General features: G+C 45.0%; 1 protein-coding gene across 7 annotated transcripts in view; it reads right to left on the bottom strand.

Moving 5' to 3' along the window:
- LOC124035602 (DENN domain-containing protein 2B-like) overlaps positions 1–24272 on the bottom strand; it is an 84093-nt gene that overhangs the window by 40397 nt on the left and 19424 nt on the right. For 4 of the 7 annotated variants that reach the window (XM_046349120.1, XM_046349118.1, XM_046349119.1 and 1 more), the window contains 2 exons: positions 23449–23547; positions 1654–2952 (listed from right to left, as the gene is read on the bottom strand). In XM_046349120.1, coding sequence (XP_046205076.1) covers positions 1654–2952; positions 23449–23522 — 1373 coding nt within the window. In that variant the 5' untranslated portion in view covers positions 23523–23547. The remainder of the gene's footprint in view (positions 1–1653; positions 2953–23448; positions 23548–24272) is intronic. The other 3 variants (XM_046349124.1, XM_046349122.1, XM_046349121.1) reach the window with 1 other exon arrangement.

The following is a 24272-nucleotide window of genomic DNA, read 5'->3' as shown; positions in this document are numbered from 1 at the left end:
TGAAATTGCGTCTGCCGCAGGAATGTTAAACACTGACTCCAAGTCAGGGACATTAAAGGATCTCCTCCTCTCCGCTCATCAAGAGGATCTGGCAAGGCCCTGCCCTCAGTCATTGGCCTAAACAAGTTGTGCTCTGAAGGCAATTTAAAGGGGGATAAAGAATGAGGATAATAACAATATTAAGTGTTGCAGAAAGACAACAGGCTCATAGCTGCCTGTACTGCACAGCTCTATAGCAACATAATGAAGAAGGATGAGGAGGCACACTGGGAACCTTGGGATGTCCACTGGCAAGACAACATACTGTAGGCCTTTGCTAAATAACAGGCATGATATAAGAAGAATACAGTCCTGTTTTGATGTAAGAGTGACTTGGAACGTTGTTGAAAAGCTGTTGGATTTCAAGGATAGAACAATTGATGATCTTGGACATGAACAGTTTGGCTGGAGCTGAGCAGTGATATTTAAGGATGTTCTAATTCAACCATTATTACAGTACACTGGGTTATAGACATTTACAGTAATACTTTGTTTCTCACATACAGCAGACGTTCGTTACCTGGCCTTATACTAAGATACACAATGCCCTGTCTAATGTAGTTGACATTTGAAATGTGTTTTATATTGCAATTAGGCTACTTCATGTTTGTTCAATGAAAGACTGACATTATTACAAAAGAACACTGGAAAAACAGCAGAAACTCAATTTAACATATATTCCATTTCAATGGCAACATTCTGGACAAATCAAATGAAAAAAAGAAAAACAAAAGCCATGAACAATATCAATAGAACAATGTGATCCTCTTCATATGAAGCCAAAAATACTGTCTTTCTAACGCAGGAAAACACTGAGACCTTGAGAAAATGAACAGCAGATTCAATGCTTATATGCTTACTATCAAATGCTGAACAGAAATGGCAGACCATTTCAGTGAGCAGCATCACTACAAAGTGAGCGAGGCCACTGACTACAGCCAAAACTGTAGTCAGATAGATACACTTGAACACCAACAAAGTAAAGCTTGGTCTATGATCCTTACCCCCGTAAAAACATTCTCAGGACATGCTAGAGACATTTACAAATCCAAGACAAATAAATGTTCTAGCCGTCCATTTGCAACTCTCAGAAAGGAACTAAACAAATTCACTGCCTCTGTTTTTACTGCAGCCTGCAGGACCTATGCTTTGTTTTGCAGCTCCATAAATCAGCATCTCCTGTTCGCCGTGTTGTTTGATCAGCATGGCTGATTCTGAGGGGGAGGGAGGGCCCGGGGGATGAGATACACATGTTTTACTGTCTGAGAATGCACTAAACACAATACAAAAACATCAGTTCACTGAACCGTGGACTTACTGACACATGCCATAACAACAAAATAGTACACTTAGAACAGAATGTGCTATTTAGAACCTTAAAGAGTTATTCGGCTATCCTCATAGAAGAACACTTTGAAGAACCCTTTTTGGTTGCAGGTAGAACACTTTTGGTTCCAGGTAGAAAGAACCCTTTCTACAGAGGGTTCTACACGGAACCTAAACGGGTTCTAACTGGAACCAAAACAGGTTCTCCTATGGGGACAGCCGGATAACCTATTACAAAGCCTTTTTTCTAAGAGTGTACACGTCTAGAGGTGACGTGACTATTCTCACCTGTCCTGGAGTCTCTTGGGGGAGCTCCAGTCCTTCGTCAGATTTCGCGTCATGTTGGGTGCGGGGGTGGTGGGCAGCAGGGGTGGTGACTCCTCAGAAGCACTGCAAGGAGGTAGTCCGTTGCTTGGCGACGTGCCCTTGTGGTTGCGGTTGGCGTCGTACTCAAAGGTGCGTTTAGGTTTGGGCAGGGGGTTGACTGGCATGCCCTCCGGTGTCTGTTGACAGGGGGGCTCTGGGCTCTCGGTCTCTGACCGGGTTGAGCTCACATTGAACCTCTGTCTGGAGAGTTTATCAGAGGCCGGCAGGGCGTCTGGTTCTGTGACCACAGAACATATACTGCTGCGTTTACTGGTGCCCCTACTGTCCAAGTCCTCGACCCCACCTATCATAACACACTTCTGTTTCGTTTTGTCTGGTGCATAGCAGTTACTAAGATACCGGGGTGGCTGGCTGGGGCTCTCCTTCAGCACCTTCTCAATCTTTTGTATCCGATTGAGTACAGCAGACGTTTCCTTCCGAGTAGACAGGGAGCTCAGGAATAACGCAGAGGAGTCGGTCTTTCCTGGCCTCTTCTGGAAGCGGCCCAGAAACTCACTGTCTGAGGCTGCCTCCTCTTCCTCTGTCTCTGGATAGGAACACTCGGAGAAAGCTTTACTCATCCTCCGGATGCTCTTGAAGTCAAAGGTCTTCTCGCTGCAAGGTGAGGAGAGGAGGCTGGGGCAGCCCTCGCTTCCACCCACACGCTCACCTACAGGCCTCTTCTCCAGACACAGGCTCATCCTAGGCAGAGCCACCCTCCTGCACTCCCATTCTGAGATCTTCTTACGGATGGCCACAGAGGATGCCCCTGACACAGGGCGGCTGAGAGAGAGGGTGCGCTTGTGGCTGTGGTTAGATGAAGGTCCCAAGGAGAGGGTGCTCCAGCTCAGGGGACCACCACTCAGTCCACCCCCCCCAGGAAGGTCCTCCTGTTTCTGGTTCTCTTTCTGCTCCTCTTGGCCCCCCTGGGCCTCCTGACTCACCTGAGCCCCACCAGAGGGCTTGTAGATGGAGAGCTTGTTGTCCAGGCAGCTAATGCTCTTGGACTTGGTAAGTCGGCTCTGGGACAGTAAGTCACAGGAGAGGGAGGCTCCACTGCAGAGGCTAGCGGTCTTGCTGCTCCAGCCGGCCCGGCCCAAGAGTCTGCCGTCTGTTTTGACGTATCTGACGTGCTGCCTGTTGTCCTCGCTGTCACTGAGCGGGGTGTGGTACCGCCCCTGTGTGGCAGAAAGAATGGGGGGTGGGGACGCGGACTGGCACCTGGAATGAGAGTGGGGGGGAGACAGAAACATCATGATACCATTCCTTACAACGTTACTTTATTTGCTCCCAAACACCAAAATAATCATTTAGCTCACTTAACAGCTCGAAAGAGTGTGGCGCTGAGAATTCCTCTCAACACTGTTGACTGCACATTGAGAGAAACTAGGAGGGGAATACCAGTGGTTACCTCAGGTGTGTTCAGCTTACCAGTGGGAGTTTAATCATAGCAGCTAAAGTTTACAGGGCAACAGAAGGAGAAAAAAACTCTCTCTTTAGAGAAGAAAGAAAAGAAAGGAAAACCCTTCAACGCCAGAATGTATTTCTAAGATAATAGGCAACATGAAAACTTTGACCACTCGTGAAATAACCGATGGAAAATACCCAGTAATGTAACATAACTTTGGCAATACGGGATCCCTGTTCGACGCCAAAGCAAATACATATCTACAGTAAAAATGCATGCGTGGATTTTTCCACATAATTAAAATGATTTGGGTAGAATGTATGTAAGTAGACGCCACACACAAAGCCATGGGAATACACCACGCTGAGAGACAGATGAGACGCTCTTAGGTCTTACCTTCATCAGCAGCTTACCACACTACTCCTGGGAGAGTTGTCTGCGTTTCCTGATGCTAACAGCTAACAATCTCACAGAGGACACCGGCCCGGCCCCTGGCTCATTACAGACTGGTCCATTGTTCACCTAACACCGCCACTAACGCGACGCTGCTTCTGCTCAATGCTGAGAAATGTGGATAAAACACCCTGCTGCTGACCTCATTTGTGGTTTTCACAGAGAGAAACACACTCTTTCTCACCCATCTCTGACTCTTCCGTTTCTACCCCACTCAGAAGACTTTGGGAACTTTCTGGACTTGGCTCCTGACTGAGGCTTGCGAAACCCAAGGCGGTGGTGGGGATCTGATGTCACAGCTAGCAACGGTTAGAATAACAAGTGTGAGCTGAGCTGGGCTGGGCTGGGACAAGGAGGTGATGGCTGTGATCCGAGGTGCAGGTTGGGACAGATCTCTTCACACCTCTGGGCTCTGTCTTTCACACGGGGGTGGGGACTACTGGGGAGAGAGCTGTACAGCACCTGATCACCTGCGGGCCAAAGTCAGACTGTCTGACTCACTGTGTCAGTGACCTAACTCCTCCTCAAATCAAATGTTATTGGTCACATACACATGGTTAGCAGATGTTAACGCGAGTGTAGAGAAATGCTTGTGCTTCTAATTCCGACCGTGCAGTAATATCTAACAAGTAATCTAACAATTTCACAACAACTACCTTATACACACACAAGTGTAAAGGAATGAATAAGAATTTGTACATATAAATATATGGATGAGCGATGGCTGTGCGGCATAGGCAAGATGTAGTAGATGGTATAGAATACAGTATATACATATGATACCACACTGCACACTGCCCTAACCCATCTGGACAAGAGGAATACCTATGTGAGAATGCTGTTCATCGACTACAGCTCGGCATTCAACACCATAGTACCCTCCAAGCTCGTCATCAAGCTCGAGACCCTGGGTCTCGACCCCGCCCTGTGCAACTGGGTACTGGACTTCCTGACGGGACACCCCCAGGTGGTGAGGGTAGGCAACAACATCTCCACCCCGCTGATCCTCAACACTGGGGCCCCACAAGGGTGCGTTCTGAGCCCTCTCCTGTACTCCCTGTTCACCCACGACTGCGTGGCCACGCACGGCTCCAACTCAATCATCAAGTTTGCGGACGACACAACAGTGGTAGGCTTGATTACCAACAATGACGAGACGGCCTACAGGGAGGAGGTGAGGGCCCTCGGAGTGTGGTGTCAGGAAAATAACCTCACACTCAACGTCAACAAAACTAAGGAGATGATTGTGGACTTCAGGAAACAGCAGAGGGAACACCCCCCTATCCACATCGATGGAACAGTAGTGGAGAGGGTAGTAAGTTTTAAGTTCCTCGGCATACACATCACAGACAAACTGAATTGGTCCACTCACACAGACAGCATCGTGAAGAAGGCGCAGCAGCGCCTCTTCAAACTCAGGAGGCTGAAGAAATTCGGCTTGTCACCAAAAGCACTCACAAACTTCTACAGATGCACAATAGAGAGCATACTGGCGGGCTGTATCACCGCCTGGTACGGCAACTGCTCCGTCCACAACCGTAAGGCTCTCCAGAGGGTAGTGAGGTCTGCACAACGCATCACCGGGGGCAAACTACCTGCCCTCCAGGACACCTACACCATCCGATGTTACAGGAAGGCCATAAAGATCATCAAGGACAACAACCACCCGAGCCACTGCCTGTTCACCCCGCTATCATCCAGAAGGCGAGGTCAGTACAGGTGCATCAAAGCTGGGACCGAGAGACTGAAAAACAGCTTCTATCTCAAGGCCATCAGACTGTTAAACAGCCACCACTAACATTGAGTGGATGCTGCCAACACACTGACTCAACTCCAGCCACTTTAATAATGGGAATTGATGTAAAATATATCACTAGCCACTTTAAACAATGCTACCTAATATAATGTTTACATACCCTACATTATTCATCTCATATGTATACGTATATACTGTACTCTATATCATCTACTGCATCCTTATGTAATACATGTATCACTAGCCACTTTAACTATGCCACTTTGTTTACATACTCATCTCATATGTATATACTGTACTCGATACCATCTACTGTATCTTGCCTATGCTGCTCTGTACCATCAATCATTCATATATCTTTATGTACATATTCTTTATCCCCTTACACTGTGTATAAGACAGTAGTTTTGGAATTGTTAGTTAGATTACTTGTTGGTTATTACTGCATTGTCGGAACTAGAAGCACAAGCATTTCGCTACACTCGCATGAACATCTGCTAACCATGTGTATGTGACAAATAAAATTTGATTTTGATTTGAATAATGTAAACATTATATAAGGTGGCATTGTTTAAAGTGACTAGTGATACATTTATTACATCCAATTTTTAATTATTAAATTGGCTAGAGATTTGAGTCAATATGTTGTCAGCAGCCACTCATTGTTAGTGATGGCTGTTTAACAGTCTGATGGCCTTGAGATAGAAGCTGTTTTTCAGTCTCTCGGTCCCAGCTTTGATGCACCTGTACTGACCCCGCCTTCTGGATGATAGCAGGGTGAACAGGCAGTGGCTCGGTGGTTGTTGTCCTTGATGATATTTTTGACCTTCCTGTGACATCGGGTGGTGTAGGTGTCCTGGAGGGCAGATAGTTTGCCCCCGGTGATGCGTTGTGCAGACCTCACTACCCTCTGGAGAGCCTTATGGTTGTGGGCGGAGCAGTTGCCGTACCAGGCGGTGATACAGCCCGACAGGATGCTCTCTATTGTGCATCTGTAAAAGTTTGTGAGTGTTTTTGATAACAAGCCAAATTTCTTCAGCCTCCTAAGGTTGAAGAGGTGCTGTTGCGCCTTCTACACCACTCTGTCTGTGTGGGCGGACCATTTCAGTTTGTCCGTGGTGTGTACGCCGAGGAACTTAAAACTTTCCATATTCTCCAATACTGTTCTATCGATGTGGATAGGGGGGTGCTCCCTCTGCTGTTTCCTGAAGTCCACGATCATCTCCTTGACGTTGAGTGTGAGGTTATTTTCCTGACACCACACTCCGAGGACCCTCACCTCCTCTCTGTAGGCCGTCTCGTCATTGTTGGTAATCAAGCCTACCACTGTAGTGTCGTCGGCAAACTTGATGATTCCTGACAAATTGATGATTCCTGACAAACTGCTATGTCCAAGTGGCCTGCCTCCTCTAAATTCTAAACAAGCATTACGGGTTCAAATCCAGTAGAGTTGACAGAACACACCTATTCTTAGGCCCCTAAAGTCTGTTTGGAAAGCAGGAAAGGTTTGAAGAAGTGAAGGAAGCCCAAAGAAGTGAAGGAAGCTGCAAGATAGGTAAAGCTAGGTATTAACTAAAGAACGCCCTTTAAAGCTTGATTAAGCCATAATGTAAATATAATAAATTAAATGGACCAGTTCAATAGCATTACTGAACTGTACACATATGAAGGTAAATGGACCAGTTCAATAGCATTACTGAACTGTACACATATGAAGGTAAATGGGGCCAGTTCAATAGCATTACTGAACTGTACACATATGAAGGTAAATGGACCAGTTCAATAGCATTACTGAACTGTACACATATGAAGGTAAATGGACCAGTTCAATAGCATTACTGAACTGTACACATATGAAGGTAAATGGACCAGTTCAATAGCATTACTGAACTGTACACATATGAAGGTAAATGGGGCCAGTTAAATAGCATTACTGAACTGTACACATATGAAGGGTAAATGGGGCCAGTTCAATAGCATTACTGAACTGTACACATATGAAGGTAAATGGACCAGTTCAATAGCATTACTGAACTGTACACATATGAAGGTAAATGGGGCCAGTTCAATAGCATTACTGAACTGTACACATATTAAGGTTTAGATTTCCCATACTCAACATACACAGAGTTCTTCAGCTGTCCCATAGGAGAACCCTTTTCGGTGCAAGGTAGAACCTTTTTGGTTCCAGGTAAAACCTTTTTGGGTTCCATGTAGTACTCTCTGTGGAAAGGGTTCTAAGAGTGTAGGGTAGGCCTATTGTAGAACAAATAACAATATATATAATAATATAATAGGGCACTGCGTTCATCCACCTCTGGCCTGCTCGCCTCCCTACCACTGAGGAAGTACAGTTCCCGCTCAGCCCAGTCAAAACTGTTCGCTGCTCTGGCTCCCCAATGGTGGAACAAACTCCCTCACGACGCCAGGACAGCGGAGTCAATCACCACCTTCCGGAGACACCTGAAACCCCACCTCTTTAAGGAATACCTAGGATAGGATAAAGTAATCCTTCTCACCCCCCCTCCCCCCCTTAAAATATTTAGATGCACTATTGTAAAGTGGCTGTTCCACTGATGTCATAAGGTGAATGCACCAATTTGTAAGTCGCTCTGGATAAGAGCGTCTGCTAAATGACTTAAATGTAAATGTAAATGTAAACAATATGAGGGACAATACAGTGCCTTCAGAAAGTGTTCATACCCCTTGACTTATTCCACATTTTGTTGTGTTACAGCCTGAATTCCAAATGGGTTACATAGATGTTTTTTCTCACCCACAATACCCTATAATGACAAAGTGAAAACATGTTTTTAGACATTTATGCAAATTTATTGAAATTAAATGCAGAAATGTCTCATTTACATAAGTATTCACACCCCTGAGTCAATACTTTTTTAGAAGCACCTTTAGCAGTGATTACAGCTGCGATTACAGCTTAGAGTCTTTCTGGGTGAGTATCTAAGAGCTTTCCACACTTGGATTGTGCAACATTTGCACATTATTCTTTTCAAAATGCTTCAAGCTCTGTCAAATTGGTTGTTGATCATTGCTAGACAACCATTTTCAGGTATTGCCATAGATTTCAAGTAAATTTAAGTCAAAACTGTAACTCGGTCACTCAGGAACATTCACTGTCTTGGTAAGTAACTCCAGTGTAGATTTGTCCTTGTGTTTTAGGTTGTTGTCCTGCTGAAAGGTGAATTAATTTTCCAGTGTCTGATGGAAAGCAGACTAAACCAGGTTTTCCTCTAGGATTTTGCTTGTACTTAAGCTCCATTCCATTTCTTTTTTTTATCCTGAAGAACTTCCCAGTCCGGAATGATTAAACGCATACCCATAACATGATGCAGCCACCACTATGCTTGAAAATATGGAGAGTGGTACACAGCAATGTGCTGGATTGGATTTGACCCAAACATAATCTGTATTCTGGGCAAAAAGGTCATTGCTTTGCCACATTTTTTTGCAGTATTACTTTAGTGCCTTGTTGCAAACACGATGCATGTTTTGGAATATTTTGATTCTGTACAGGCTTCCTTCTTTTCACTCTGTCAATTAGGTTTGTTTTGTGGAGTAACTACAATGTTGTTGATCAATCCCCAGTTTTCTCATATCACAGCCATTAAACTCTGTAAATGTTTTAAAGTTGGTGAAATCCCTGAGCAGTTTCCTTCCTCTCGGGTAACTGAGTTAGGAAGGAAGGACGCCTGTATCTTTGTATTGACTGGGTGTATTGATACAACATCCAAAGTCCAATTAATAACTTTTCCATGCGCAAAAAAGGGGCATTCAGTGTCTGCTATTTTTATTTGTACCCATCTACCAATAGGTGCCCTTATTTTGCGAAGCATTGGAAAACCTCACTGGTCTTTGTGGTTGAATCTGTTTGAAAATCACTGCTCGACTGAGGGACCTTTCAAATAATTGTATGTGTGGGGTACAGAGATGAGGTAGTCATTAAAAATCATGTTAAACACTATTATTGCAGACAGAGTGAGTCCATGCAACTTATTAAGTGCATTTTTACTCCTGAACTTATTTAAGCTTGCCATAACAAAGTGGTTGAATACTTATTGACTCAAGACATTTCAGCTTTTCATTTTTAAATCATTTGTAAACATTTCTGAAAAGATAATTCCACTTTTGTGTGTAGGCCAGTGACAAAAACAATCTCAATTTGATCCATTTGAAATTCAGGCTGCAACGCAACAAAATGTGAAAAAAGTCAAGGGGTGTGAATACTTTCTGAAGGCAGTGTATGATACTCCACTAAAATGGCTCCTGGTAAGTGAGTTAACCAGTGGAACTTGACAGATTAACACATACCATCAATCAGCATGTGGGAACAATGCCATAGACAGTACAGTATGTATGAGAACCAGATCACTACAGATTAGCTCTGAGGGTCTACTGTATCTAACTTCTCCAGTTGAAACTCCTTAGTTTCTCATAATGAGGTAGAGAGGAGTTAAACTGGCTCCACATGCCCGGTTTGGACCTGGGGGTTGGACTCAGGATTCACTCTCATTAAACCCAGTCCAGAGGCTGGACTCATAGGTTCAGATTCCTGGACACGCTTTAAGTCTAGTCCAGGACCATAATGAGCAGTGTCCTGGATGAAGCTATTCATACATCATCGTTTTACAGAATAGTGCTAGCTAGATCACGTTCCAGTTGACTGTGGTAAAAGTCCAAAGTTATGTCCAATTATCCAGTGTGTCTAAAACGGAAACATATGCGATATGGTTTCAAGGGAAAGCAAATGGATAAAGACCAAACACGGGTGAAAATAGCAAGAGGACGGATGAGTTTTAGTAACCAACATTCTCAAGGTTGAACCCCATTGATCAGTTCTGTAATTAATCTACCTTTAGTTTTGATTTGCCACATTCATTTGTAAGAATATGTCTAGAAAGCATTTTGATGGAGCAATGTTCAACATTAGCTTCTGCTGGGGAAACATTTTTGCAAATGGCCTTTAAATCAAACTGTACGGTATATATCCACAGTATTGCTCCAAATGCACATTATATACTGAACAAAAATCTAAACGCATCATGTAAAGTGTTGGTCCCATGTTTCATGAGCATAAATAAAAGATCCCAGAAATTTTCCATACGCACAAAAAGCTTATTTCGCTCACATTTTGTGCACAAATTTGTTAACATCCCTGTTAGTGAGCATTTCTACTTTGCCAATTTAATCCATCCACCTGACAGGTGTAACATTTAAAGAAGCTGATTAAACAGCATGATCATTACACAGGTGCACCTTGTGCTGGGGACAATAAAAGGCCACTCTAAAATGTGCAGTTTTGTCACACAACAATGCCACATATGTTTTGAAGGAGCATGCATTTGGCATGCTAACTGCAGGAATGTCCACAAGTGTCACACCCTGACCATAGCGAGCCCTTGTTTCTCTATGGTGTAGTAGGTCATGTTGGTGTTTTGTATGATTCCCAATTAGAGGCAGCTGGTTGTCTCTAATCGGGGATCATATTTAAGTAGCTATTTTTCCCACCTGTGTGTTGTGGTATATTGTTTTGTGTTTGTGCCTGTACACCACCTAGTCATGTTTAGCTGTTCGTTTATTTGATTTATTTGTTTTTTGCTTTAGTTTCACTTTTCAATAAATATGTGGAACTCAACATCCGCTGCGCCTTGGTCCCGTTCTTACGACAACTGACAACAAGAGCTGTTGCCAGATAATGTAATGTTCATTTCTCTACCATAAGCTGCCTCCAAACTCATTTAGAGAATTTGGTAGTAAGTCCAACCAACCTCACAACTGCAGACCACATGCAACCATGCCAACCCAGGACCTCCACATCCGAATCCACAGAAAAACACAACCCAATTCACAAATACTGACTTATAAACCATTATGAGATGGAATCAAATGTGAGTGACTGTGCATATCAATAAACACTGTAAAGTGTATAAATGTGGCATATGCTTATGACAGTCCCACTGCAGTGTATGGTGCAATGATGTCTTGCAACAAAGAGTCCTACCAGACCGTTGTATGGCAGTGCAAATTCAGTGTCCTCCAAGGAAAAGGAAAAATAACTCTTCACATGCAAATCTACTTACGGATGTCCTGGGTTCGGGCGGCTCGCCATCCTTGGTAGAACTGAATCCATACTAAAAAAAACTGACTTGTTTTACAAACAGGATCACACAATATATATACCATGAGTACCTTTCATATAAACATTAATATAGCTCTTAGCTTTAATCTCTTACAGGAATGCTTTACAGTTTAACTATAGCACCAGGCTCACATGAACTGAACAATAATCTAGTCTGGGCAAATGGAAAGTACTAGTGCTTACACCTTTACACCATTTCTTATAAAGTAATCTAAAACATAACTGTGTACCAACATGGATTATGATAATAGCTAATCACATTTTATAAAAGTATGAAAACTAAAATTGTTTACCATGAAGGATTAGCATGATCACTAATGTTTGCTATTTAAATTGATCGATAGCTGAGCTAGCCTAAATGTTAACGGGTTGTGCATATGCTTGGTTCAGTATGAACACGCACAAAATGCTAGCAATAGTTTAGCTAGCCTAATCGCTAGCGGCTCGTTCTCCTTATTAAACCTAACCAAATCCCGGGGTCAATCTTTCCCTCAACCCCTTCACAGTACGTTCGGATAGATAAGTGAGTGTTAATATCTGGTTTTGTCTTTTTAGTTAAGTTTTATACAACTTCTCACAACGATTTGAAACTTCTTCCATAGAATATAACTTTTCTTCCATAGAATGGCGGTAGCTCTTCACGTTTCGTTCTAGCTCCTTTTCAACATGTTGGAGCCCACTGGTGTAGAACGTGAGGTTAGGAGAGGGACTAAGAGAGAGTATTGAGTTGTGATTTGCTCAAAATAAACTGCTCGTCATGCAGCTTCTGACAGATGATTTGTAATAGCTGTAAACTTTTAAACATATCACAATATAATATAATATGATTGGTTACTGGAATCTCACTAGTAACAATTGTCACACCCTGATCTGTTTCACATGTCCTTGTGATTGTCTCTACCCCCCTCCAGGTGACGCCCATCTTCCCCATTATCCCCTGTGTATATACAGTGGGGCAAAAAAGTATTTAGTCAGCCACCAATTGTGCAAGTTATCCCACTTAAAAAGATGAGAGAGGCCTGTAATTTTCATCATAGGTACACTTCAACTATGACAGACAGAATGAGAAAATAAATCCAGAAAATCACATTGTAGGATTTTTAATTAATTTCTTTGGAAATTATAGTGGAAAATAAGTATTTGGTCAGCTACAAACAAGCAAGATTTCTGGCTCTCACAGACCTGTAACTTATTCTTTAGGAGGCTCCTCTGTCCTCCACTCGTTACCTGTATTAATGGCACCTGTTTGAACTTGTTATCATTATAAAAGACACCTGTCCACAACCTCAAACAGTCACACTCCAAACTCCACTATGGCCAAGACCAAAGAGCTGTCAAAGGACACCAGAAACAAAATTGTAGACCTGCACCAGACTGGGAAGACTGAATCTGCAATAGGTAAGCAGCTTGGTTTGAAGAAATCAACTGTGGGAGCAATTATTAGGAAATGGAAGACATACAAGACCACTGATAATCTCCCTCGATCTGGGACTCCGCGCAAGATCTCGCCCCGTGGGGTCAAAATGATCACAAGACCGGTGAGCAAAAATCCCAGAACCACACGGGGGGACCTAGTGAATGACCTGCAGAGAGCTGGGACCAAAGTAACAAAGCCTACCATCAGTAACACACTACACCGCCAGGGACTCAAATCCTGCAGTGCCAGACGTGTCCCCTTGCTTAAGCCAGTACATGTCCAGGCCCATCTGAAATTTGCTAGAGAGCATTTGGATGATCCAGAAGAAGATTGGGAGAATGTCATGTGGTCAGATGAAACCAAAATAGAACTTTTTGGTAAAAACTCAACTCGTCGTGTTTGGAGGACAAAGAATGCTGAGTTGCATCCAAAGAACACCATACCTACTGTGAAGCATGGGGGTGGAAACATCATGCTTTGGGGCTGTTTTTCTGCAAAGGGACCAGGACGACTGATCCGTGTAAAGGAAAGAATGAATGGGGCCATGTATCGTGAGATTTTGAGTGAAACCTCCTTCCATCAGCAAGGGCATTGAAGATGAAACGTGGCTGGGTCTTTCAGCATGACAATGATCCCCGTCACACCGCCCTGGCAACGAAGGAGTGGCTTCGTAAGAAGCATTTCAAGGTCCTGGAGTGGCCTAGCCAGTCTCCAGATCTCAACCCCATAGAAAATCTTTGGAGGGAGTTGAAATTATGTGTTGCCCAGCAACAGCCCCAAAACATCACTAGATGAGATCTGCATGGAGGAATGGGCCAAAATACCAGCAGCAATGTGTGAAAACCTTGTGCCTGGACATGTACTGGCTTACAGAAAACGTTTGACCTCTGTCATTGCCAACAAAGGGTATATAACAAAGTAATGAGATAAACTTTTGTTATTGACCAAATACTTATTTTCCACCATAATTTGCAAATAAATTCATTAAAAATCCTACAATGTGATTTTCTGGACTTTTTTCTCTCATTTTGTCTGTCATAGTTGAAGTGTACCTATGATGAAAATTACAGGCCTCTCTCATCTTTTTAAGTGGGAGAACTTGCACAATTGGTTGCTGACTAAATACTTTTTTTGCCCCACTGTATACCTGTGTTCTCTGTTTGCCCGTTGCCAGTTCGTCTTGTTTGTCAAGTCAACCAGCGTTTTTCTCAGCTCCTGCTTTTCCCCAGTCTCTCTTTTTCTCGTCCCCGTGGTTTTGACCCTTGCTTGTCCTGTCTCTGAGCCCGCCTGCCCGACTACACTGCCTGACCTGGCCCTGCCTGCCATCATGTGCCTTTGCCACTACTCTGGATTATCGACCCCTGTCTGCCTTGACCTGTAATTTGCCTGACCCTGTTGCTGTAATAAACATTGTTACTTCAACACAGTCTACATTTGGGTCTTACCTGAAACGTGATAACAATAAGTATTCAACTTTAGTTGACCTGCGCTACACCTGGTTCCCAAATTGGCGGGCCTAATGCCCTCCCAGGCCCAACCATGGCCATGCCCCTGCCCATAGATGAAATCCATAGATTAGGACTAAAACAATATATTTAGATTGACTGATTTCCTTATATGAACTGTAACTCAGTAAAATAATTGGAATTGATGCATGTTGTGTTTATATTTTAGTTTAGTCTAAATTAGGTCTGGTTCTTGTTTGACCTATCAGCAGCCATAACATTCTGTGATACTCAAAACTGCTCCAGTGTAAAATCACTGTAGATGTATTTCAAGTAGCAACAGAACCTGTGTAATATATCGATTTTTAACATATTTTCATATTTTTTTTCATATCCTGCCATCAGACCATTATACCTAAATGTAAGTTGTATCATCCGGTAGATTTACAGCGCAGGTTCAAAAATACCCCCTTAGGCACGCCCTGGCCAAGATTACTCCAGGAGTCATAAAAAGCTGGTTTGACTGCAGTATTAAACCCCTTCACACAAAAGGAAAACATCAAGTGCAGAATTCTCCGGTACGGATAGCTACGTTGTGGTTGGGGTCTGTGAGGGTGTTCTGGTGGTCTGGACTGGGCCAGTTAAAACAAGCCTGCACTGGCGCTGGGCAGCTTCAACTGTGGCGGCCACACATGTACTGAGCTGGGTGCCAGTTAGGGCCTGGGTCCTGGACCCACTGTCCTCCAGCCAGGGCACATCATATCAACCAAAGGTCACTTCCTGTTCGGTTGATAAAACGGGCCACAACAGGAGGGCTTCCAGTAACCCAAATAAATAGATAGATTTTCAAAAAGAAAAGAGAGAGAAGCCATTAACATCTGCTCCATTTCACTTTGAGCTTCACCCTCAAGACACACTCCCTCTTCCTCTCATTAATGTGTTTTATTTCATTTCCTTTTACCTTTTTATAGATTTATATCCAGCTTTTCAGTGACTTAATTTATTTTCTCAGCAATAATATTTTCTATTAAAAGAAGTGCCCATCAAAGCCCTGCTGCACCCCTCCCAGATCTTCTGAGAAGTTGTCTTTGCAGAATTCTTTCCTGCCAAGTGATTTACCGTCAGAATCATTCTTTTTGGGGGGGGGGGGATAGAGAGACTTGAGGGAATGTGGGGGCAAGTATATAACGGTGCTCTCTCTGTGCATAAATTACAGTTTCTTCTCTTAAAATCATCTTAACGTTGTGCAATTTTTAATAAATCAAAAACGATAGAAACATCATGAACTGTGTAGAGTGTTGATGGTAACAGAGTTTGGGAGTGTTATTGTTTCTAGAGAACTTCTTTATCTCGACTGGGGTCGTTAGATGAGCGATGGGGTACAATTATTAGATTCCAACACTTGATGTGACCTTTGTAGATTATCATAAGGAGACCAGGGCTGACTACACTCTTAAAAAAAGGGTTACAAAAAGGTTCTTCGGGTGTCCCCATAGGAGAACCCTTTCTGGTTCCAGGGAGAACACTTTTTGGTTCCAAGTAGAACCCTTTTGGGTTCCATGTAGAACACTCTGTGGAAAGTGTCATGTTTTGTCATTTATTATCTTGTCTTGTCCCTGTGCTTCCCATTCTATTCGTTTCCCTCTGCTGGTCTTATTAGGTTCTTTCCCTCTTTCTATCCCTCTCTCTCCCCCTCCCTCTCTCACTCTCTCGCTCTCTCTTCTCTCTATCGTTCCGTTCCTGCTCCCAGCTGTTCCTATTCCCCTAATCAATCATTTAGTCTTCCCACACCTGTTCCCGATCCTTTCCCCTGATTAGAGTCCCTATTTCTTCCTTTGTGTTCCGTTCCTGTCCTGTCGGTTCCTTGTCTAGAATTCACCGTGCTGTGTTTGTGTATCGCCCTGTCGTGTCGTGTTTTCCTCAGATGCTGCGTGGTGAGCAGGTGTCTGAGTCTGTCTGGTTCAAGTGCCTTCCCGAGGCAACCTGCTGTTCACCTGCTGTTCAAGATCGAGTCTCCAGTTTGTCCTCGTCATTTCGAGTGAAAGTTGTGTTTTTTGTTTGTATTTACTTTACTGGATTAAAGACTCTGTTTTCGCCAAGTCGCTTTTGGGTCCTCTTTCACCTGCATGACAGAAGGAACCGACCAAGGAATGGACCCAGCGACTTCAGACGCTCGTTACACTGCCGTCGAGATCCAAGGAGCCATGCTCGGCAGACACGAGCAGGAATTGTCTGCTGCTCGCCATGCCGTGGAGAACCTGGCCGCTCAGGTTTCCGACCTCTCTGGACAGTTCCAGAGTCTCGTCTCGTGCCACCTGTTACTTCCTGGCCTGCCGAGCCTCCAGAACCTAGGGTTAATAACCCACCTTGCTACTCCGGGCAGCCCACTGAGTGCCGCTCCTTTCTCACGCAGTGTGAGATTGTGTTCTCTCTCCAACCCAACACATACTCTAGAGAGAGAGCTCGGGTTGCTTACGTCATTTCACTCCTTACTGGCCGGGCTCGAGAATGGGGCACAGCTATCTGGGAGGCAAGGGCTGATTGCTCTAACAAGTTCCAGAACTTTAAAGAGGAGATGATTCGGGTTTTTGACCGTTCAGTTTTTGGTAGGGAGGCTTCTAGGGCCCTGGCTTCCTTATGCCAAGGTGAACGGTCCATAACGGATTATTCTATTGAGTTTCGCACTCTTGCTGCCTCTAGTGAGTGGAACGAGCCGGCGCTGCTCGCTCGTTTTCTGGAGGGACTCCACGCAGTGGTTAAGGATGAGATTCTCTCCCGGGAGGTTCCTTCAGATGTGGACTCTTTGATTGCTCTCGCCATCCGCATAGAACGACGGGTAGATCTTCGTCACCGGGCTCGTGGAAGAGAGCTCGCATCAACGGTGTTTCCCTGCTCCGCATCGCAACCATCTCCCTCCTCTGGCTCAGAGTCTGAGCCCATGCAGCTGGGAGGGATTCGCATCTCGACTAAGGAGAGGGAACGGAGGATCACCAACCGCCTGTGCCTCTATTGCGGAGTTGCTGGACATTTTGTTAATTCATGTCCAGTAAAAGCCAGAGCTCATCTGTAAGCGGAGGGCTACAGGTGAGCGCAACTACTCAAGTCTCTCCATCAAAATCCTGTACTACTTTGTCGGTCCATCTACGCTGGACCGGTTCGGGTGCTACATGTAGTGCCTTGATAGACTCTGGGGCTGAGGGTTGTTTCATGGACGAAGCATGGGTTCGGAAACATGACATTCCTTTCAGAGAGTTAGAGAAGCCTACGCCCATGTTCGCCTTAGATGGTAGTCATCTTCCCAGTATCAGATTTGAGACACTACCTTTAACCCTCACAATATCTGGTAACCACAGTGAGACTATTTCTTTTTTGATTTTTCGTTCACCGTTTACACCTGTTGTTTTGGGTCATCCCTGGCTAGTATGTCATAATCCTTCTATTAATTGGTCTAGTAATTCTATCCTATCCTGGAACGTTTCTTGTCATGTGAAGTGTTTAATGTCTGCCATCCCTCCCGTTTCTTCTGTCCCTACTTCTCAGGAGGAACCTGGCGATTTGACAGGAGTGCCGGAGGAATATCATGATCTGCGCACGGTCTTCAGTCGGTCCCGAGCCAACTCCCTTCCTCCTCACCGGTCGTATGATTGTAGTATTGATCTCCTTCCGGGGACCACTCCTCCTCGGGGTAGACTATACTCTCTGTCGGCTCCCGAACGTAAGGCTCTCGAGGATTATTTGTCTGTGTCTCTTGACGCCGGTACCATAGTGCCTTCTTCCTCTCCGGCCGGGGCGGGGTTCTTTTTGTTAAGAAGAAGGACGGTACTCTGCGCCCCTGCGTGGATTATCGAGGGCTGAATGACATAACGGTTAAGAATCGTTATCCGCTTCCCCTTATGTCATCAGCCTTCGAGATTCTGCAGGGAGCCAGGTGCTTTACTAAGTTGGACCTTCACGCTTACCATCTCGTGCGCATCAGAGAGGGGGACGAGTGGAAAACGGCGTTTAACACTCCGTTAGGGATTCTGCAGACATGCTGAGCCAGGTGATTTTACTAAGTTGGACCTTCATGTCTCCTCCGTTACTTTTCTCGGTTCCGTTATTTACGCTTACCATCTCGTGCTTCAGTGACTTTCGCCATGAGTTCAGCAGGGGTCTCTAGTAAAGTCTGGAAAACTTTTCTCGGTTCCGTTATTTTAACATTCCGCTCCGTTAGGGCATTTTGAGTACGCTTTTTAGGGGTTCTGTTTCCGTTTGGTCAAGTTGCTGCCCCTCTCACAGCTCTGACTTCTGTCAAGCTGTTTTTTTTCAGGCATTAGTTAATGATGTTCTGACGTCACTAGACAATTCATGCTGAACATCATTTATTTCCAGTCTATCTTGATAAGGTTCATCCTGATTTTTCTCCTGTCGCCATCTGAGCGCAACTATGATGTGGGTAATGAACTTCGCCATCCGCTTAGCCCTAGGCGAATGGCGACAGTTTGGGGGGCGACCGTTCCTTTTGTCGTTTGGACAGACCATAAGAACCTTGAGTACATCCGTTCTGCCAAACGACTTAATGCCCGAAGCTCGTTGGGCGTTGTTTTTCGCTCGTTTCGAGTTTGTGATTTCTTACCGTCCGGGTAGCAAGAACACCAAGCCTGATGCCTTATCCCGTCTGTTTAGTTCTTCTGTGGCTTCTACTGATCCCGAGGGGATTCTTCCTTATGGGCGTGTTGTCGGGTTAACAGTCTGGGGAATTGAAAGACAGGTTAAGCAAGCACTCACGCACATGGCTTGTCCTAGTAACCTCCTTTTCGTTCCTGTTTCCACTCGTCTGGCTGTTCTTCAGTGGGCTCACTCTGCCAAGTTAGCTGGTCATCCCGGTGTTCGAGGCACTCTTGCGTCTATTCGCCAGCGCTTTTGGTGGCCGACTCAGGAGCGTGACACGCGCCGTTTCGTGGCTGCTTGTTCGGACTGCGCGCAGACTAAGTCGGGTAACTCTCCTCCTGCCGGTCGTCTCAGACCGCTCCCCATTCCTTCTCGACCATGGTCTCACATCGCCCTAGACTTCATTACCGGTCTGCCTTTGTCTGCGGGGAAGACTGTGATTCTTCGGTTGTCGATAGGTTCTCTAAGGCGGCACATTTCATTCCCTCGCTAAACTTCCTTCCGCTAAGGAGACGGCACAAATCATTATCGAGAATGTATTCAGAATTCATGCCTCCCGTTAGAGCGTTTCAGACAGAGGCCAATTCACGTCACTTCAGTCTCTCTTCCGGGTCATCCCCAGTTTCAAGCAGAGAGGGCCAATCAGGAGGGAGTTCTGTCGTTTTTAAGTCCGTCAGTCTCCTCTTGGTTTCATCCCCAAGCAGCACTTTAAACAGGATTAAGAGTCCACTGTGAAAGCAATCAGACGATTGGTCGCATACTACGCAGCCTTTCTTTTCAGAAACGTCTTGGGCAGAACAGCTCCCCTGGGCAGAATACGCTCACAATTCGCTTCCTTCGTCTGCTACCGGGTTATCTCCGTTTCAGAGTAGTCTGGGTTACCAGCCTCCTCTGTTCTCATCCCAGCTTGCCGAGTCCAGCGTTCCCTCCGCTCAAGCGTTTGTCCAACGTTGTGAGCGCACCTGGAGGAGGGTGAGGTCTGCACTTTGCCGTTACAGGGCACAGACTGTGAGAGCCGCCAATAAACGCAGGATTAAGAGTCCAAGGTATTGTTGCGGCTAGTGTGGCTTTCCACTCGCAACCTTCCTCTTACGACAGCTTCTCGTAAGTTGACTCGCGGTTCATTGGTCCGTTCCGTGTCTCCCAGGTCGTCAATCCTGTCGCTGTGCATCTTCTTCCGCGACATCTTCGTCGCGTCCATCCTGTCTTCCATGTCTCCTGTGTCAAGCCCTTTCTTCGCACCCCCTGTCTTCCCTCCCCCTCCCGTCCTTGTCGAGAGCGCACCTATTTACAAGGTACATAAGATCATGGACATGCGTTCTCGGGGACGGGGTCACCAATACTTAGTGGATTGGGAGGGTTACGGTCCTGAGGAGAGGAGTTGGGTTCCGTCTCGGGACGTGCTTTCACTCATTGATGATTTCCTCCGTTGCCGCAGATTCCTCCTCGAGTGCGCCAGGAGGCGCTCGGTGAGTGGGGGGTACTGTCATGTTTTGTCATTTATTATCTTGTCTTGTCCCTGTGCTTCCCATTCTATTCGTTTCCCTCTGCTGGTCTTATTAGGTTCTTTCCCTCTTTCTATCCCTCTCTCTCCCCCTCCCTCTCTCACTCTCTCGCTCTCTCTTCTCTCTATCGTTCCGTTCCTGCTCCCAGCTGTTCCTATTCCCCTAATCAATCATTTAGTCTTCCCACACCTGTTCCCGATCCTTTCCCCTGATTAGAGTCCCTATTTCTTCCTTTGTGTTCCGTTCCTGTCCTGTCGGTTCCTTGTCTAGAATTCACCGTGCTGTGTTTGTGTATCGCCCTGTCGTGTCGTGTTTTCCTCAGATGCTGCGTGGTGAGCAGGTGTCTGAGTCTGTCTGGTTCAAGTGCCTTCCCGAGGCAACCTGCTGTTCACCTGCTGTTCAAGATCGAGTCTCCAGTTTGTCCTCGTCATTTCGAGTGAAAGTTGTGTTTTTTGTTTGTATTTACTTTACTGGATTAAAGACTCTGTTTTCGCCAAGTCGCTTTTGGGTCCTCTTTCACCTGCATGACAGAAAGGGTCCTACATAGAACCCAAAAGGATTCTACCTGGAACCAAAAAGGGTTCTCCTATAGGGACAGCAGAATAACAATATTTTTAGGTTATAGATAGCACCTTTTTTTCTAAGAGTGTATCTAACTCAGGAGACATTGTGAGGTAACAGAAAAACAACTAATCTATTTCTCTTAAAAAAGGTATCTGTCAGTGGTAGTCATGTTAAACTCCTCACAGGCTATGGTGTTTTCACACTGGGTCAATGTACCAGTCAGGGCTGTAGCTAGCTTCCAATTGGCAGTCCTTCTCAAGGTTATTCACATAAGAGATCCAACTAAAACATGTCAGAGCCATTGCCACTGACTGCTGTGTTATATAAGGACATGTAGCACTAGGTAAACTAACATCCTGACAGACTACACACCAAGTAGCAGATGGTGAAGGCTTGCAGTTGCACCCCTGTGAGTCCGATGTAAGCACTCCATGCCAGTTGATGCCAGTTCCTGTAGATCTTAAATCTTCACTCTAAGCCTAGTTTCAGTGGACACAGTGTGTGTATATATATTGTTGAAGGGAAAGACTGATCACAAAACAGAACAGTCTATCGCCAGCACATTCATTACGAGCCCTGTTTGTTTCTCTGTTCCAGGAGGAAGATGTCATCTCTCAACATGGTAACTCAAACAAGCCTCTGCTCAGACCACAAAGAGTTTATAGTTGAATGGGGCCCTATTCCAGAATGTAGAGGATGGCTTACAAAAGCAGATACTAAACTCAGCAAAAAAAGAAACGTCCCTTTTTCAGGACCATGTCTTTCAAAGATCATTTCTAAAATTCCAAATAACTTCAAAAATCTTCATTGTAAAGGGTTTAAACACTGTTTCCAATGCTTGTTCAATGAACCATAAACAATTAATGAACATGAACCTGTGGAACAGTCATTCAGACACTAACAGCTTACAGATGGTAGGCAATTAAGGTCACAGTTATGAAAACTTAGGACACTAAAGAGGTCTTTCTACTGACTCTGAAAAACACCCAAGGAAAGATGCCCAGGGTCATCTGCATGCCCTGCTCATCTGCATGAACATGCTTAGGCATGCTGCAAGGAGGCATGAGGACTGCAAATGTGGCCAGGGCAATAAATTGCAATGTCCGTACTGTGAGACGTGACAGGTAGACAGGACAGACAGCTGATCGTCCTCGCAGTGGCAGACCACGTGTAACAATACCTGCACAGGATCACAAACCCACCGTCGCTGGAACAAACAGGACTGGCAAAAAGTGCTCTTCACTGACGAGTCACGGTTTTGTCTCACCAGGGGTGATGGTCGGATTCACGTTTATCGTTGAAGGAATGAGCGTTACACCGAGGCCTGTACTCTGGAGAGAGATCGATTTGGAGGTGGAGGGTCCTTCATGGTTTGGGGCGTAGTGTCACAGCATCATTGGACTGAACTTGTTGTCATTGCAGGCAATATCAATGCTGTGCGTACAGGGAAGACATCCTCCTCCCTCATGTGGTACCCTTCCTGCAAGCTCATCCTGACATGACCCTCCAGCATGACAATGCCACCAGCCATACTGCTCATTCTGTGCGTGATTTCCTGCAAGACAGGAATGTCAGTATTCTGCCATGGCCAGCGAAGAGCCCGGATCTCAATCCCATGTAGAATGTCTGGGACCTGTTCGATCGGAGGGTGTGGGCTAGGGCTAGTGCTAGGGCCATTCCCCCAAAACAATTCCGGGAACTTGCAGGTGCCTTGGTGGAAGAGTGGGATAACATCTTACAGCAAGAACTGGCAAATCTGTTGCAGTCTATGATGAGAAGATGCACTGCCGTACTTAATGCAGCTGGTGGCCACACCAGATACTGACTGTTACTTTTGATTTTGACCCCCATTTGTTCAGGGACACATGATTCCATTTCTGTTAGTCACATGTCTGTGGAACTTGTTCAGATTATGTCTCAGTTGTTGAATCTTGTTATGTTCATACAAATATTTACACATGTTAAGTTTGCTGAAAATAAACACAATTGACAGTGAGAGGACGTTTCTTTTTTTGCTGAGTTTACTAGTTCTAGCCCTGTAGCTCTAGCGAAAAGGCAGACAGAATACAATCAGTACTTCCTTATTAATAATTGCGTAAAGCTAACAACTGTGAGTTGATGAGCCATGTCACCTAATGTATGCAGTGTATCACTCAACACAGACACATAGTGGGATCCCACGGTACAGATTTACAAAAATAGCTTTACTACCTGAAGAAAATGTCCTCTGAGGCAATAAAGGATATGAGCAGCTGCACTGGTTATTACTGACATCATAGTGCATGTTGAGAGCCATCCCCTTTCCATCCACCCTGTCCCTGTCCCTCTCCCTGGCCTAGAGGCTGGTGGGGATGTCACTGACCTGTCGGGGATGTCCCGGGGCACATTAGCCCCTCTTGCCCGGGTTGCAGCCTTGGAACTTTTGTTGGCAGTCATCGTCACCCTCGGACCGCCCACACGCCTGATAGACAGACAGGATACAACACATGAAACTCCCCAGCCGTAACATGGACAATACATCAGCATCCAACAGATTGAAGTCTTTGTGATTGTTTGGGTGAGGGTATACTTGTAGCCGTGTACATGCTTATAAATCACAACAATTCATTACTTACTGTTAATAAACTGCAGTAATAAGAAAATTAGTTATGTGAAATAAAGTGTTACCCAAAACACTCACACTTGAATTTGAGTCCTTGAGAGTATAAGTGGGTCAATGTGTTCTGTGCATATTTGGCCAAAAACATGACAAATATGGAGCTTAATCTCAGCCATGGGAGTGCCATATCAGATATCAGATGGATGACTTCACTGGATTCCTAACCGTGTGAGTAAACACCAGAGCATAAAGTACAACAACCAAGGAGAGAAAGGGCTGTGCTGTGTGAGGGACTCATCTGTGCTCTGCTCTGTTAATCCAGCACCTCTCTCTTTTCATACAAATGAATGGAAATACAGTAATCATGAGGTCACAGCTCCAAACGAGAATGGTCCCTGAAGTCTCACAACAGAAGACAAATGTCTTTGGTTGCCACAGAAACAGCAGAAATATTTCTGAATCATTCAAGCCAGTTGGACAGGAGATCTTGGATTGTTTAAAAGAAACCTTCAATCTCACTCCATTGTTTTCCCATCAATTTAGAGAGCACAAAACTTTAAAAGGTAGAATTAAAGAAATTACAGAGC

This window comes from Oncorhynchus gorbuscha, linkage group LG05 (assembly GCF_021184085.1).
Source record: "Oncorhynchus gorbuscha isolate QuinsamMale2020 ecotype Even-year linkage group LG05, OgorEven_v1.0, whole genome shotgun sequence".
In the NCBI taxonomy this organism is placed as follows: Eukaryota; Metazoa; Chordata; class Actinopteri; order Salmoniformes; family Salmonidae; genus Oncorhynchus; species Oncorhynchus gorbuscha.
This window is presented reverse-complemented; position numbering and strand designations above follow the sequence as displayed.